This window comes from Megascapheus bottae, unplaced genomic scaffold (assembly GCF_031878675.1).
Source record: "Megascapheus bottae isolate mThoBot1 unplaced genomic scaffold, mThoBot2.hap1 HAP1_SCAFFOLD_40, whole genome shotgun sequence".
In the NCBI taxonomy this organism is placed as follows: domain Eukaryota; kingdom Metazoa; phylum Chordata; class Mammalia; order Rodentia; family Geomyidae; genus Megascapheus; species Megascapheus bottae.
The window spans coordinates 2,191,051-2,207,778 of NW_028327715.1; the positions used below are offsets into that span (position 1 = coordinate 2,191,051).

Consider the following 16,728-nt stretch of genomic DNA (forward strand, 5'->3'; position numbering starts at 1 on the left):
CTTTGGTTGCCAGTAGCATACCGATGAGTCTAAGAAAGACAATCTCTCCCTAGTTTTCCCATTTCTTCCTACTTTTAACAAGTTGCTCTCAGTCAGGAGGGGAGCAGTTCTGCTTTGCTGTGTGCTGCCCAGCCCTGCTATTTGCTACTCTCCCCCAAAAAGCCTAAAGGTAGAGTCCTCCAGATAATGAAATAGAATCTCCGAATCTGTGAGCCAAAGCAAACCTTCACTCTTCATTGGTTGATAGCTCAGGTTTTTGTTATCATGGTGGGAAGCTGACTGGCCCACATCCTGAGACAGATCCATTGCTCTGTGCAAACGCATAGTAAATTGGGAGGTAAGCACTCAAACCTGGATCTACTTTCCTAGAATGCACATCTCTGTCTAGAGTTCTAGAAATGGCCACCAACCTGACCTAGGAACATGGAAGAAAGCGAATGTGCCTCTCTTTTTCACTTCAATACTGGGAGCTATGACAGCAGATGTGGAGAGCTGGAATTGAGGGGTATTTCCTCACCTGCTGCCCCAGCCATGTGCTCATCCATGCTGAGGAGGAGCTCCCAGGCAGCTGGCTGGATGTCTCCATACATCTCCTCTGTCAGAATCGGTGCTGCCTTGATTAGCAGAGACAAAGGAGCCGGTGACAAGCTCATCACCTGGGAAAACATAACAATCATGTTTTAAAATCTTTAAGATGCTGGATTACTTCCTGGAACTTAATGGCCACATCTCCCCTCTTTGCTTTCTTTAAATGGCCCGAACATACTTTCTAAAATGAAAGCATAGGGTTGGGAGTTTGGCCTAGTGGTAGAGAGCTTGCCTAGCATGCACAAAGTACTAGTTTCAATTCCTTGGTACCATGCAAAGTAAAAAGCCAGAAGTGGTGCTGTGGATTAAGTGATAAAACTCTAGCCTTGAGAAAGCTCAAGGAAAATGCTCAGGTCTTGAGTCCAAGCTCCAGCACTGGCAAAAAAAAAATGAAATCATAGTTAGTTGACACAAATGTAAAGTGTATGTGTTCATAGTTGAAACAAATTAGAAAATGAAAAGATTAATCTCATAATGTTTTCATTCACAGAAACAGATTTAAGCTGGGTGCTGGTCTCTCAGGCCTGTAATTCTAGTTACTCAGGAGGCTGAGATATAAGGACCATAGTTAGAAGCCATCTGTAGCAGACAAATCCCAGAGACTCCTATCTCCAGTTAACCATTAAAGATCCAGAAGTGGAGGTATTGTTCAAGTGGTAGAGCCTGAGCTGTGAACAAAAAGCCAAGGGCGAGAGTCAGGCATGGAGTCCAATTGTCAAACAAATAAACACTCCACAGAAACAGAAATACCCAGCTTTAATCCACTAGAGACGAATGAAATGAAATATCACTCTACAAGGAAAGAAAGATGTGAGGAAACATAAATTTTCATGGGAATTGGGTGGACATTTTAAAGATTTTTTCCCATCTACTGGTACATTTCTATTGAAAATTATAAACAATCTCTAACTTATAAAGGAATACATTTAGAAAGTTAGTTTTCTTAGTCATTGTGAAGTTGAAACACCATTTTACATGATGGTTACCATTCTAGATTCATCTATAAAATCCTTGCTAGTCCACTTCTTCAGACAATTAAGGTGATAAGTATAGGTTCACAATAAACCATTGCTGAACACCAGTGGCTTATACTAATAATCCTGGCTACTTAGGAGGCTAAGATCATAGGAGCATGTTTCAAAGTCAGCCCAGGCAAGGAAGTCAGTCCATGAGACACTTACCACCAAAAGTGGATGTGTGGTTCAAATGGTGGAGCACTAGCCTTGAGAAAAAAAAGCTCAGGAAAGCTGAGTGCTGGTGGCTCATACCTGTAATCCTAGCTAATCAGGAGATTAGAAATTAAGGATTGGTTCAAAGCCAGTTGGGACAGTCAGTGAGAGTCTTATCTCCAGTGAGTCACCAGAAAGCCTGGAAGTGAAGCTGTGGCTCAAAATGGGAAAGCACTAGCCTTGAATGAAAGAGCTCAAGGAAAATGCCCATGCCCTGAGTTCAAGTGCCCAGGCCCTGAGTTGAATCACTTCAAGTACCAGCATTCCAGCATTAGTGCACGCATGTGCATGCATACACACACACACACACACACACACACACACACACACACACACACACACCCCAAGTAGTCATTTAAAATGCATTCCAGAAAAACATGAATTTTTATTTTTCTTGGGTGCAGGTACCAAGGTTCAGAGCTTAGGATGCAGAAACAATGTGTCATGCACTTAGTAAAAAGGTAAATGTGGTTTTTAAAAAAATTAATTCATTCCATAATCCATTGAGATAAGGCTGCTTTATAAAATTTCCCATTTTATAGATAGGAGACTAAGTCTAAGAGAAATGAAACAACTTACCCATGTCCTAAAGCACTAGATTTGGAATTAAAATCCAGACTGTCTCATCCCCCAAATCTCTGAGTTGTATCGTCATCTTCAGATGTGAGCTTCACAGGTCTGAGAGGAGGGACAGGGGTGACTACAGCCCATCTCCCTAGGGCCACTGCCTTTCCAACAAGAATTTGTTCTCCCTTGCACACTTGATAACACTTTAGCTAGCCAATCAGCTGGGTCTTTTGTCAACACTACCCATTTGTATGGCGTGTAGCGAACACTAGGCTATCTGTAGCTTCTTCTCTGTTAATGCTCTAGGAAAGTTTATGATACCAGTGCCGTACCTGAAGCCTGATATACTTTAACATTCCAGAGTCCTTTTGCCCTTCTAGGTTGGCCTCGGAAACTCTCTTCTTCAGTGAAGGTGTCCTGAGGCATGACTTATCCGAACACTGCAAAGAGGATGAGCTAGGTCATAAGGATGTTATACCTTCCTAAACAAAATCAGAAACAAAAACAAAAAGAAACCACACACAGCAGGAATAATTTAAGGCAATCTTATGGGTCCACATTTTTTAAAGTCTGAGAAAGGTAGTGAATTTTGAAATGTAAAAGAAGATTAGAAAAGAAAAATTAGTAACAAACTTGTCTTTTACACTTGCGCAGGAATAGAGATCCAGAGAGGCGTAGTATCTGTGACTTCTTAGCAAAAGAAGAAAAAGACAAGCATCTCCAAATTTCCATTTCAGGAATAATTTTATTACAAATGGTGAGAAACATGAGTGTATTAAAATGTTAAATGTTGCAATTTGAGCAGGCAGTGTCCCTGATGGGTTGATGTGTTTGTTGGATACTTGGCCTGAAGTTGGTGGCAGTATTTTGGGAGGTTCTGGAAATTTCAGGAGGTGATGCCAATTGGGGAAAATAGGTCATTGGTATCTTGTCCCTGCCTTACTCTTGCTACTTCCTGTCCCACATGAAGTGAACAGCTCCTCCTCTACAGGTTTCCACTTCCATGATGGTCTGACAGCATATACATGTGTAGACCACCCTGTCTTGGGCTGAATGTGCTGAAGCCTTGAGCCTAAACACATCTTTTCTCTTTTAGGTTGTTCTTTCATATACATATATATATATACATATATATATAATTTTTTGTCAGAGATATGTAAACGTAGTGGATTAAGTCAGTTAAAATCTACTATAAGCAATACAGGACTCAAAAGTACAAGTTAAACACTTTGGTCATAGGCTAAAGAAAAATTTTCAAACAAAAGTGTTAAGATGTAACAGGTCTTGGAGTAATTCAATTTTTTGAGTTGTTGATATATTTTAGATATGAGGCCTTTGTCCGTTGTTTGGTTGGTGAAGATCTTCTCCCACTCTGTAGGCTTCCTAATTAATTTACTAGCTATGTCCTTTGCCATACAAAAGCTCCCTAGTTTAATGCAGTCCCACTTATCCAGCCTTTCTCTGATTTGTTGAAGTAACAACCATCCCATTAAAAATGAGCCAAAGACTTAAAGAGAGTCTTCTCTGAACAAGATACAAAAATGGCCTATAGACACATGAAGAAATGCTCAACATCTCTGGTCATAAAAGAAATGCAAATCAAAACAACTCTAAGATTCCACCTCACTCCAGTTAGAATGGCCAGGATCAGGAAAATGAATAATAACAGATGCTGGAGCGGATGTGGCCAGGAGGGATCACTACTACACTGTTGGTGGGAGTGCAAACTCATTCAACCATTATGGAAAGCAGTATGGCAGTGCCTCAAAAGGCTAAACATAGAACTCCCCTATGACCCAGCAATGCCACTACTTGGCATTTATCCAACCATCCAGAATCTAGGGCATACTAAATCCACTAGCACAACAATGTTCATTGCAGCATTATTCACCATAGCAAAGATATGGAACCAACCTAGATGTCCCTCAGTTGATGAGTGGAGCAACAAGTTGTGGTATTTGTACACAATGGAATTCTATGCTGCTGTCAGAAAAAATGACATCGCCCCATTTGTTAGGAAATGGAAAGACTTAGAAAAAATCCTATTAAGTGAAGTAAGCCACACTCAAAGGAACTTAGGCTCAATGGTTTCCCTCATTTGTCATAATCAGTAGAAACCTGTGCTCTACTAGCAGAGATCTGCAATAGAGCAAAACCTTGATACATAAGGCCATATAGTATGAAGCTAATCGAAAAGACCTCCAGGATATTGAAACAAAAGCCGTATAACGAATGACTGTTGTCTTTAATGTACTATGTTGTCTCTCATCTCCTTTGCTGTCCCTTGGTTATCTCATATTGGTATCTCACTTTGTTATCTGATATATTGAATTTATTTGTATTTGGTTATTTGAAATTTGATAGGGAAGGGGGGAAAACCAAGACCAGGGGGTGGGGTGGGGGGGGAGGGTAATCGGTACCAAGACATGTGAAAGGGTATCAATGTATGTAAATTAATGCACCTTCTATCTGGCAAATATCATGTAACCCTTTTATTAATTACAATTAAAAAAAAGATGTAACAGGTCAAAGACAGTAGCTATCAAGGAAGTAAGAGCACAGCAATCAGCATCTAGAACTGAGTCTCAGCCGGAAATTGATTTCATCTGAAAAACAAAACATGACTCATCTTTAGGACGCTGCAATTTTTCTTTCAACTGGTGTCCTCAACCTGAGTCCAAGAATAGGATTGACTCATCTGCATAAACATGGGGGAGAGAATTCCTTCCTTTGACTCCTGTACTGCTCCAGAATGGAGTGAGGAGTAAAGTAGGGTGAAAGATAGGGCCCTATGGAGACAAGTCTTTGTTTATCTTAAATTCTGATTCTTCCTTATTTTACACTCAAGGTTGTGGACAGAACAAAGCACAGAATAACTGCACAAAATAAAGCTCCTTTGTTTTTCCAGGGCCATATCAATGAGACTTTTTCTCTCTGTGCCAATGGAAAGGAACTGAAGTTAATTATATCTTTTTGACAGACCTTCACCTTCAATGATATAGAAGGAGACGGTGTTGAAAGGAAGGGTAAATCTAAAAGCTCATTCACGTTCCAAAGGAAGTCTTTTGAAACATTAAGAAAAATACACTAGACAATGCAACAGTTATGAGGTGGGCATGGAAGAAACTTTTTAAATGAACCCATTGGGAATCAAGGAAATATTACAGTTTACTGTGTTCTCAAAAGAAAAAAAATGGGAATACAAAGCACTTGAAGAGAAAAATACTGTATTCTTTTCGTTTTCTACTTTCTAGTAAACATAAAAGCAATGTACAACATAAACAGCATACTCATTTCATGTAGTTTGAAAACTTCCCAAAATAATATACAGTATGTTCACCATATAATGTAGGCTGTAGCTCTTTAGAGAGAGCAAAGACAATTAAAAATGTTATATGTGCTCTTCTTTCTACTTTTAGTCTATTTTTCTTCTCTATGTGACTTAGCAAAAGTGAGATAATGGTCTGCATAGGACTTACACTACTGTTGAAAGTTTAAACAATTTATTTCATTGTGATTTTATAGTTTGTTTTTATGTCTTCCCAATTACTTGAATTTCATTCTCTCTATTTTTGCAGTTATTTTTCTGTACTTTCGCTAGACATTTCATGACTTTCAGCATCATGGATGAACATTGCTTCTTGATTAAATTATAGAAATCTTATTTCTATAGTTTATACAAAAATACTCAGCTTAGGAGAAAAATGGATGTGCAATTATGCTATCCAGTGTTAGAACTGTGTTTAGCTCTGCCTGCTAGGAACAGATGGTATAAGTCAAACTTGTATGTTAGCTGTTTAGTAGTTTGAGATATTTCCTGAGGAAGTATGGTATGTTCGGGTAGCTTTATGACAATTAAAGTGCCTATTTTAGTAAGCAGAGAAGGGGATTGGAGAACCCTCATATCACAGCAGTAGGTTGCTCACAATGTTTAAGTGAACTCATCAGATTTAACTTAGGCATCAGAGGAAGGGGCATGTGTGATGGGCACTCCAGAAGATGGACCACTAGAACAATCCAAAGAAGCTGCAATTAGTCACATTTTGTTTGGTAACTTGATATAAAACTGGGTCAAAGGGATCTAGGTATTGACTAGAATAGAAAGCTATTTCCAATGGCACCCATTAGTGGTTCTTTGAAAAGTTAGGAATTTCACTTGACTATGAGATACACATGAATGGTTGAAATAATACAATAAACTAGAATGAACAAGGAGACCTAAAACTAATTACTTAGGGAAAAAAACCCAGAATGGACAGAAGAAGATCTCATGTTTTTGTTGGTTCTGCCATGGAGCTTCAAATAAGGAGGCAACTTCAGAGCCCCAACATCTCTTGGTGATACTGACGAATAGTTACTGTGAGATGATACAGAACTTTGACTAATGCCATTTTCTTCTATACACATTTAGATGAATCCATAAGAGTTGATTTGAATTCTCATCTTGACTACTATTGATTAAAATTCAAAAACCTGCCTTCTATTTTTTTTTGGTAAGGATTTATCACTTGTGTTTGGATCAGACAGAGGAGTGAACTCCATCAAATTCATGTCCCATGGCATGAAGGACTCAGAGTCTGAGTCATGTTTTTTTTTGCCAGTCCTGGGCTTGAGCTCAGGGCCTAAGCACTGTCCTTGGACTTTCTCAAGGCTAGAGCTTTACCACTTGAGCCTCAGCACCACTTCTGGCCTTTTTCTATGTATGTGGTACCGAGGAATCGAACCCGGGTCTTCATGCATGCTAGGCAAGTACTTTAACCACTAGGCCAAACTCCCGGCCCCGATTCTGAGTCATTTTAGTGATTTTTAGAATGAGCAAAATGATAAATCCATGGGAATTTAGCCCAACTATAAAATAAATAAAACAAGAAAAGGCTCACACCAAGGTAGAAAGAAGCAGAGATGAGGAACTCTAAGATGGATAGTGTTGCTATTAAAATCTTGGAAGTTGTCTATTTTTTTCTATACTGGCCTTTATAAAATTCTGCTATGTTCTTTGAAAGCCCTCCTGTTCCATTTAGCAAAGACTGTTGACTACAGAGGAATGCTAGTTAATTATTTCAGGTAAACTTTTATTTAATCAATAATAATTCAAGAATGTTATTGAATTAGGCATACACTAGAAACTGGAAGAACAATTCATTCATGATGCTTGCTGTCCTTGTCTCTCCTTAGGAGATTTGGATAACAAACAAGTAAACAAATAGAACAAAGTATAAATAAAATTTAAAAATTAAAATTAAAAGTATGTCTTGGAATGGAGGAATAAAGGGTGAGCAAAAATAGTCACATTCAATGTAGATTATGTAAAAATAAAGAACTATGTAACTTGAGGGCAGGGAGGAGAGGGAGAAAATGGAGTGCCTCAAAAGGCTAAACTCCCCTATGACCCAGCAATTCCACTACTTGGCATTTACCCAACCATCCAGAAACTAGGGCATACTACACCCACTAGCACATCAATGTTCATTGCAGCATTATTCACCATAGCAAAGGTATGGAATCAACCTAGATGTCTCTCAGTTGATGAATGGATCCACAAGATGTGGTATTTGTACACAATGGAATTCTATGCTGCTGTCAGAAAAAACGACATCGCCCCATTTGTTAGGAAATGGAAAGACTTAGAAAAAATCATATAATAAGCAAAGTAAGTCAGACTCAAAGGAACCTAGGCTCAATGGTTTCCCTCATTCATCATAACCAGTAGAAACCTTGGGCTCTAATAGCAAAGATTTGCAATAGAGCAAAAACTTGATACATAAGGCCATATAGTATGAAGCTAATTGAATGGACCTCTAGGATATTGAAACAAAAGCCATATAATGAATGATTGTTGTCCTTAATGTAGTATGTTATCTCTCATCTCTTTTGCTGTCCCTTGGTTATCTCATATTGTTACAGTATCTCATTTTGTTATCTGATATATTGGATATATTTGTATTTGGTTATTTGAAATTGGATAGGGAAGGGGGAAAACCAAAATGGGAGGATGGGGGGTGGGTAATGGGTACCAAGACATGTGAAAGGGTATCAATGTATGTGAATTAATGCACTTTCTATCTGGCAAATATCATGTAACCCTTTTACTAATTACAATAAAAATATTAAAAAAAGAAAAGAAAAAAAGAAATAAGAGGTAACAGTGACACATGAGCAATGTACTCATAGCCTGGCCTATGGAATTGTAACTCCTTTGCACAACCACACAGGTCATAGTAAAGAATGAAATAAAAAAAGAGATACATGGGATGAATCAGTGTGGAAATAATGAGGAATTCATCAATTAGAAAAGCTTCCATCAGCCTACCGGGCTCTCTAAGGAAACAATTTCCTAAGATTTCAATACCAGAGTAGTATTTCTTAAAAGGGACAAATGTAGTGCTTCATGCAAATTTGGCATACAATTATGTTTGTATGCTATCAGTTATATGTTTCATTCTTGCCTCGGAAATGAAGACTTAATGTTTGGATTTAGCCTCATAATAATGTCTGAATCTTTAGAAAAATACATCAGTTCTGTAGGAAATTAGTTGGTCTCCGGACATTTACATTGACTTTCCAAAATTCACCTAAACTGCACTATCTTTTTTGGGGGAAGGGGACTGCATTTTGCCATTCAGCCTGTGCTTCTTTGCAACTGAAAGGAAAAGAGAGGGTTTTCATTATCCATTTTCTACTATTCTTGATCTTAGCCTTAAAAGTAAAAAAGTTATTTTTTTTTAAATTGAGGGCTGGGTATTGAACCCTTGGCCTTGTGCCAACTAGTAAGTGTTCTACCACTGAGCTACATCTTCAACTTTCACTAAACATTATTGAACATGTATGCTATTAAGATTATAGAAACACTAGGTATAAACACTAAAGAAAAAATACATAAAGCTATTTAGTGAAGGAAATAAGGAAATATAGAATGATAATTCACATATATAAAAGGCACGTAAGTTTGGAACTACCACAAATAAAGTAGAAGAATGAACAGTGAACCTCTGAAATATTAATGAACAAGTTGATAGATAGGTTACAAAATGTACAGGCTACCACAAATGTATCCTGCCAGAATAACCAATTAAAGAACAAACAGGAATGGAATACCAATTGCTCATAATTGATTCTCCTATTTTTTTTTTACCAGTCCTCGGGCGTGAACTCAGGGATTGTGCACTGTCCTTGGGCTTTCTCGAAGCTAGAGCTCTACCATTGAGCCACAGAACCACTTTGTTTCCTTCATTTATAATAATGATTATATGTCTAGGATTTTCCTAGTAGAGGATCACAATAGTTCCACAGCTATGTACATATGACTATATAAAATGATGCTAAGTAAAATGAACAAATAGAAACAAGAGATTTTCCTTTATGGTTCTTGTTTTTAATGTACTGTATGAATTTATTTCCTTTCTCTTTCATTTTCTCCCCTATGATTTATCCCCTATTTTCACTGTATTTGATTTTCGTACTATGTGTGTGTATATATATATATATATTCATATATATTTATCTGAATTAGGGAGGGGATAGGGAACAACAAAATGGTGAGATAAAGGACAAAGGATGAACCAATGTAAGAGCAATACTCACAAGACAATGAACTCGACAACTTGGGGGTCTTGGGGTGGGGAGGAAAAGTGAGAGAAAAACATGGGAGGGGGTAACAATGTTTGACGAAAAATGTACTCACTGCCTTAAGTATGTAACTGACCCCTCTATACATCACCCTGACAATAAAATTAAATTTTAAAAGGAAAAGAAAACAGCTACAGAAGCAGCCCACAGCATTGAGCCAAGCATCTTGGCTAATGCCTGCTGAGGGGCAGATGAGTAGCTCAGGGCTTTCCTAGTAGGAATGCAGCTGCCCTCATTACCGTCTTCCTGTTCTGCCAGTTCAGCTGCTCAGGGTAGTTGTCAAGAAAGGGAAACCAAATGCATGGAAGGTGCCGGTTTCTTGAAGGCACCAATTTTCTTTTATATGAATGGACCTAGATGGTCTTATTTTGTCTGTGGACAATAAGACCTTGTGCTGTTTGTTTCATAATATATAATTGTACTATCTGATAGGAATCTGCTTTATTCTCATAACTCTATGATGCTCCCCTCTCAGCCCATTCTTTTCATGTATTCGAAGACCCTTTAAGAAGGACTTGCCTCTCTCCTCTTGGCCTTTGCTTTCTGTGTATCCAAAGATGGAATATGAAGGATTGACTCCCACTCTGTTTTCCCAGGTGCATACAGATACCAAGGAAGCCACCCAAGGTAAGTGCCGACTGCCTGACTCCATCAGGGCAATCTATCTAAGCCTGGCTGCAGACATGCCTTCATGGGCTCAATCAAAAACTCTGTATTTTTTGTTGACCTACTAGCTTTTGCATTAATCTCTGCTTCCTTGCTTAGACTACATAAAACCTAGCTCCTCGGTGTTTCATTAGCATAGTAGATAGTACATCAGAGAGAGCTCAAGGTTCTCTCTAGCCTTGAGAAAGTCCAAGGACAGTGCTCAGGTCCTGAGCTCAAGCCCAGGACTGGCAAAAAAAAAGATGTGGTATTTATACACAATGGAATTTTATGCTGCCATAAGAAAGAATGACATTGCCCCATTTGTAAGGGAATGGAAACAGTTGGAGAAAATCAGATTAAATAAAGTAAGCCAGACCCAAAGGAAGACAGGCTCAATGGTTTTCCTCATTTGTAATAATTAGTACACATCTAGGACTCTACTAGCAGAGGATTACAATTATGAAAAATCTAGATACATAAGGTCATATAGGATGAGACTAAATGAAAGGATCTCTAGGATATGGAAACAAGAGTTTTATCTTGTGTGATGGTTGTTCTAAATGTACTATGTTATTTCTGTTCTCTTTTGTTGCCCTTTGGTTAATCTCATATTGGTATCTCACTTTGTTACCTGGCATATTGCGTATACAATTATTTGTTTATTTGAAATAGGAAAGAGAATTTGGAAAACAAAATGATTGGGAGGGAGTAGCAGGGAGAGAACTGGGGACAAAAACATAGGAAGTGGTATCAATGTGTGAGAAGTAATGCATGTACCATCTGGAGAATGTAACTGTAACCCCCCTATATATTACAAAACAAAAACAAAAAACAGCTCCTGTCCCAGCTGAGACACACATCTCCAAGCCTGCACAAAGGCTGTGTCCCTCACTGCTCCAGCTCAATAAACAGTCCTCGCCTGTGAAAGATGGAGTCCAGCCTGTCCTTTCTCCTCCACTTTCCTAACACCAGCTTTTTGTAACAAACTACCACAAACCTCAGGTTGATTCATGTACAGTTCCAGAGGTCAGAAGTGTAAAACAGACTGGCTGGATGGCTTCCTTCTGCAGGCTCACAGGATACTCTTTCTTCCTGTCTTTTCCAGCTTCTAGAAGCTTATGGCCCTGCACATTCTAACCTCTTCCTAGGTTCCAAGAAAACTATTCTGCCTATCATAATAACTTACTTTTCATCACTCCCTGTTAGTATTCCTATTTTGTCCATGACAATCTAGGGAAAAATACATTTACCCATGAACATGAATACAGACACGTTTTTTGTTTTTTGTTTTTTTCCCCCCACTTCTGTCTCTGCTCAGAAGTGAAACCTGCAGTCTGGTTTATATTATTGCGGTTGCATAACATTTTGTTCCTAGAGAAGATGGCTGGGATCTTATGCTTCCTATCACATGAATATTATCCAGAAATCATTCACTCACCTCTTTCTGCTTCTTGCCCCTCAAAGCCACATTACTGGCATTATCGCTTTCCCGCAGGGAATCCACACTGTCTCCATAGAGCAATTTAATGGCCCTGACCAGGCGGGCACAAGAGCGGCTGTGGTGCAGGTAGCAGTGTGGATGGTAGTAGTCAACGTGTGTGCAGAAGAAACTTTGTTGATTGCATAGCAAGATCATCACCTAGAATACAAACACGTGTGAGACTTCATCTGACACCAAACATCCAGGCAAACTGAACATGTATGTGGTACAGAAGATAGAACATTAGGCTGTCTGCTTCCCTGGTGGAGTCTGGAAACCTTCAAGATTTAACAGACTTACAAGTTGGTCCATTTGACCTTTGCTCTCTCTCCAAAATACTTGATAAAAGGGTCACTTTGAAACAATAAAAGGTTAAGAGATCTTCAGACACTCAAAGTAAGTATTTTAGAGTTTATAGTTTCTAAGTGCTTTCAAATGGATAGTCCAAACTACCATCTTGCCTGGCTCTTAGCTCTTATGTGGTGATAGAAGTCAGACAGCAGAGGTTAGACTGGTGAGAAATTTGATCTTAGAGGTTCTGGCTGACCTTTGACAGCTGTGGGAGGCCTAGAGCTCTAATGCACCCTAGGTGGAACCTGAGGCTCTGTCTGCAACTTCCATTCTCATGAATAACTTTGAATTAGAACTTGAACCCCACCATAGAGTTTCATGTATATTTCTGGTCATCTGATATTTTTTCCTCTGGCTTTCAGGACATCCTAACTTGTGTCTCATAATTCATCCAGCTCTAATACTGTCATCTAAAATTCCCCATTTAGTCAATTGAAATTATAAGATTGTTTTGAGATAAAGGTGAAGGATGACCTTGAGTTTTGTAACACTTTTTAAATTCTGCAGATTAAATCCAAGACAATTCACATGCTAAGCATAAGTCAACTATATTCCTAGATCCTGAGTTTGTAATCTTTAGTCTCTTAAAATGGCAATAGCATACTTAGAACCACCATTAGTTAAATATTCATCAAATGACCTTCTTGATTTTTTTTCTTCATGATACTTACTCCTTCATTGACAGCTAACCTATGAGGGACTACGATTTATATTGGTTGAAGAATACAAAGCAAGTGACCAAGGGTAAATTGAATCAGGCAGGACAAGCACTCATTTTCTTAGGAGCAAGGGGTTTGGTTTATTCTGAGACAAAGATTAACAACCAACACTATATCCTGTCAAACTACATGAAGAGTATTCCATACCCCATAAAGTCTAACACATGTACATGCTGGTTTAGCAGAATAACCTGCTCTTGCAGGACTCACTGCTTATTTCCTTATATTCTTCTTTATCCTGCCATGAAGCAGCATACACATACACATAAGCACTAGAAGATTCCCTAGTATTCTCAAATCTGGCAGTTTGAGAGAAATGCCATGAATGCTTATCAAAAAGCAAGCAAACCAAGCAGATGTGCAAATATGTTACTAGATTTTCCTCAGGAAATTCTGATTCAGTAGTTTTGGGTTGAATGCCCTAGAAATCTGTTAATTTTCCAAGTAAGCTTCATGATATCTCTTGCATAGGTACATTTCTAAGATCACCAGTGATCCGCATCTTCTGGCAATTTAAGTGCTTTTCTGAAGTCTCTTTCCCCAGAATGAGTTGATTTACTGTCTTGCTTCTAATCAACAGAATACTCTGAGGTGATGGCCGGCCCTCCTCTGACCAGACTATAGAAGATTTTGACTTCTGCTGTTAGCTAACCTCTTGCTCTCTTTATGAAAGCAATTTGCCATGTACAGAGTTTGGCCTAGTGGTAGAGTGCTTGCCTAGCATGCATGAAGACCCGGGTTCGATTCCTCAGTACCATATACATAGAAAAAAGCCGGAAATGGTGCGGAGGTCAAGTGGTAGAGAAGGATGACTGACCAATAATTATCTAGGAGCTAAAATCTTCTACCCAAAGGGTCTTCCTAATTTTGCTAATAAGCAGGTGACTCTGGAAGTAAATCCTTTCTCATTCAGGACTATAGGTAATATGATAGTCCTGGACTTTACTTTTACTGTAGCCTTGTGAAAGATCCTGAAGCAGAGGACCCAACTGTGCAGTGCTAGGACTCCCAACCCTTAGAAACTCTGAGTAAATATAGGTCATTTACAGCAAATATTTGTGGTGATCTGCTATATGACAATAGAAAGTTAATAAGTTCCTCTCACAACCAAGATAAAGCAGCTAATGGCACTGTTGAGTAATCAGGAAAACCAAGCAAAATCCTACACACACACATACACACACACACACACACACACACACACACATACCATGCACGCGTACACACATAAATTTGCATATACTTGGATATATGTTTTTAAATGTATATAGTATTTTCCAGTAAATATTAATCTGACATTTTCTTTTGGTTTGATGGCCTTAGTCCTCCATCCACAAATCTTCCCCAATGCCAAGAGAAACAGATGTTACGGCTCTGTCTGAGATTCCTACTTACATGAAGCCAGGACATGTTCCTGTGGTAATTCTCCTCTGTGCCGGCATTACTCATTCCCTCGGGCTCAATGCTGGGCTCACTTGCACTCCAAGGACTCCCTTCTTCAAAAGAAAACACCAAGAAAGGTTTCAATGTTCAATCTCCCCAGAGAGCATGTTGGTATTGTGCTGTCCATGCTTTTGAATCCCAGGGCGGACTACCTGGCCCATTATTTATAGGGCATAGGACTTTAGTAGAGGAATATTAGTAAAAGCTGTTCCTTTCACTGCCAGCTTATTTGGCAGATTCAAAGACATCGATGATCTCTGTTATGGCTTCCATTCTAAGAGATGGGAGCAGAGGAGCAAAACACAGAGCCAAGTTCCTGAATTGCTTAGATGAGCCATTTAAAGGATGGGTGTACAGAAATCCATTTCAAATGGCTCAGACCTTACAGGTGTATTTTGGGGGATCACAAGTAGGCACCACAATGTGCTGCTGCCTCCACTGGGCTGTAAACACGAGGCTTTGCTAGGGCAGCTTCCCAGAGATGGGAGGGTGCCTTGGAAAAACTAACGGAACTTGAAGATCATAACGTTTAGCAATAGAGCACCCCTTTTATCCGTCTATGGCAAGCAGAGGAGAGCTGTCTTAAGGAATTCACCACTTAGTGTGCTACACAAAGCTTTCCCCTCAAATTGCAAAGCTTTAAAGATCTTTTAAATAACAAAGCAATGGCTTTAGCCTGGCAACTTTGATCTCACTGGTCAGGATAAATTGATCAGATCAAACAATCAATTGTAACAGCTTTTCTCCCAAACTAATGAGAACGTTTTAGTCTCAACCCTGCAACAACAGAAGTCACGTTTTAAAACTCCTATTGTCTCCCTGAAACATAAGCTGAATTTTAACTAATGCATAAATTAGCTATTTGCAAAAGTAACAGTGGGCGGAGGTAGAAACATTTCCTATTTTAAACTTTCTTCAATTAGATCTACTCAGCTTCTATTTTGTTCAACTCTATGGATCATTTATCCACACTTCTTGCTGACTTCAAACTAGAAACTGTATGTTGAAGAGAATGAGCCTCAACTTTTACCTAATAGCTCAAGCTAGGCAACTAGAGTTCTGACTGCAAAGCCCGCTTCTTCTTCTTGTCTATTAAGATGTGAATTACGGCTCATATTCTGTATGAACATGTTTCAGTCTCTTTAGATTTGAAGTCTCTTTAGATCATATAGGGACAATCCACCATTCTAGTGCTCTGTATAGAGCGCTTGTTCTCATGTGTTTAACACTTTTTTTTTACCACCATCCTGAATTTATCTTTAGAGCATTTCTAGTTAGGCAAGTTAGAAGTAAGAATTTTTCCCATTGGATGACTGGATGGAGAATAATTCTGGGAGGTAACTTGTTCAAGATCTTTCCCTGTCAGGTCTGAAATGTCATCTGTTATTTTACTTGTTCTTATTGTCAAAAGGATACCTGAAAGTCCCACAAGCCTTTACAATATCTGTCCAAAGGGAGTTTTTCTACTTGACTTGAATGTCTCATTTAGAAACATAGGAAAACAGACATAGGAATTTCGAAAGCTGTCCTGTCATTCAGATGTTTTCTTTCCCTACTGTAGACTCTAGACCCTGCTGCTCCGAGTGTGGTCCTAGAAACTGCAGCACCAGAGAGTTTGCTCAAAGGATGAATTGTCAGGTCCTCCTCCTGACCCGTCAGAATTGAACAGGTGCCTGGGGAGTGTAGCTGTCGGTGGGCTAGAGCTGTCTAACCTATGGCTCTGCTCTCCAGCTTCCAGAGAGTAAGGAAACGGACTTCAGGACCTGGGTCCTGTCTTCCTACCCCCCACGTCCCTGCACGCCCCGCTCCTCTGTGTTACCTAGGTCAGTGACAGTGTCCTTGCTCTGGGACAGCTGCAGCTCCTCAGCCTCAGACTCTGAGTCCTGCCGTGATAACTTGCTGCTCTTTAAGCTGCCGACTCGGCGAATGCTGGACAAGGAACCCCCCTTCTTCACCTGGAAACTGCGGGTTCCTTTAATCTGGAGCAGGCGGGAACCTCCTATCCTGATCTTCCTGCTGGGAACTGTATTGAAAGAATAAAATAGGGCTTTCCCCCCCTTAGTTTTTTCCAGCCAGT

General features: G+C 39.3%; 1 protein-coding gene across 1 annotated transcript in view; it reads right to left on the minus strand.

Annotated features, from left to right (window-relative positions):
* Positions 1-16,728, minus strand: part of LOC150039320 (protein unc-80 homolog) — a 99,593-nt gene that overhangs the window by 22,807 nt on the left and 60,058 nt on the right. Inside the window, 5 exon segments of the mRNA XM_090327823.1 lie at positions 518-656; positions 2,717-2,824; positions 12,097-12,297; positions 14,604-14,704; positions 16,471-16,674. Of these exon segments, the coding sequence (XP_090183949.1) occupies positions 518-656; positions 2,717-2,824; positions 12,097-12,297; positions 14,604-14,704; positions 16,471-16,674 (753 nt within the window).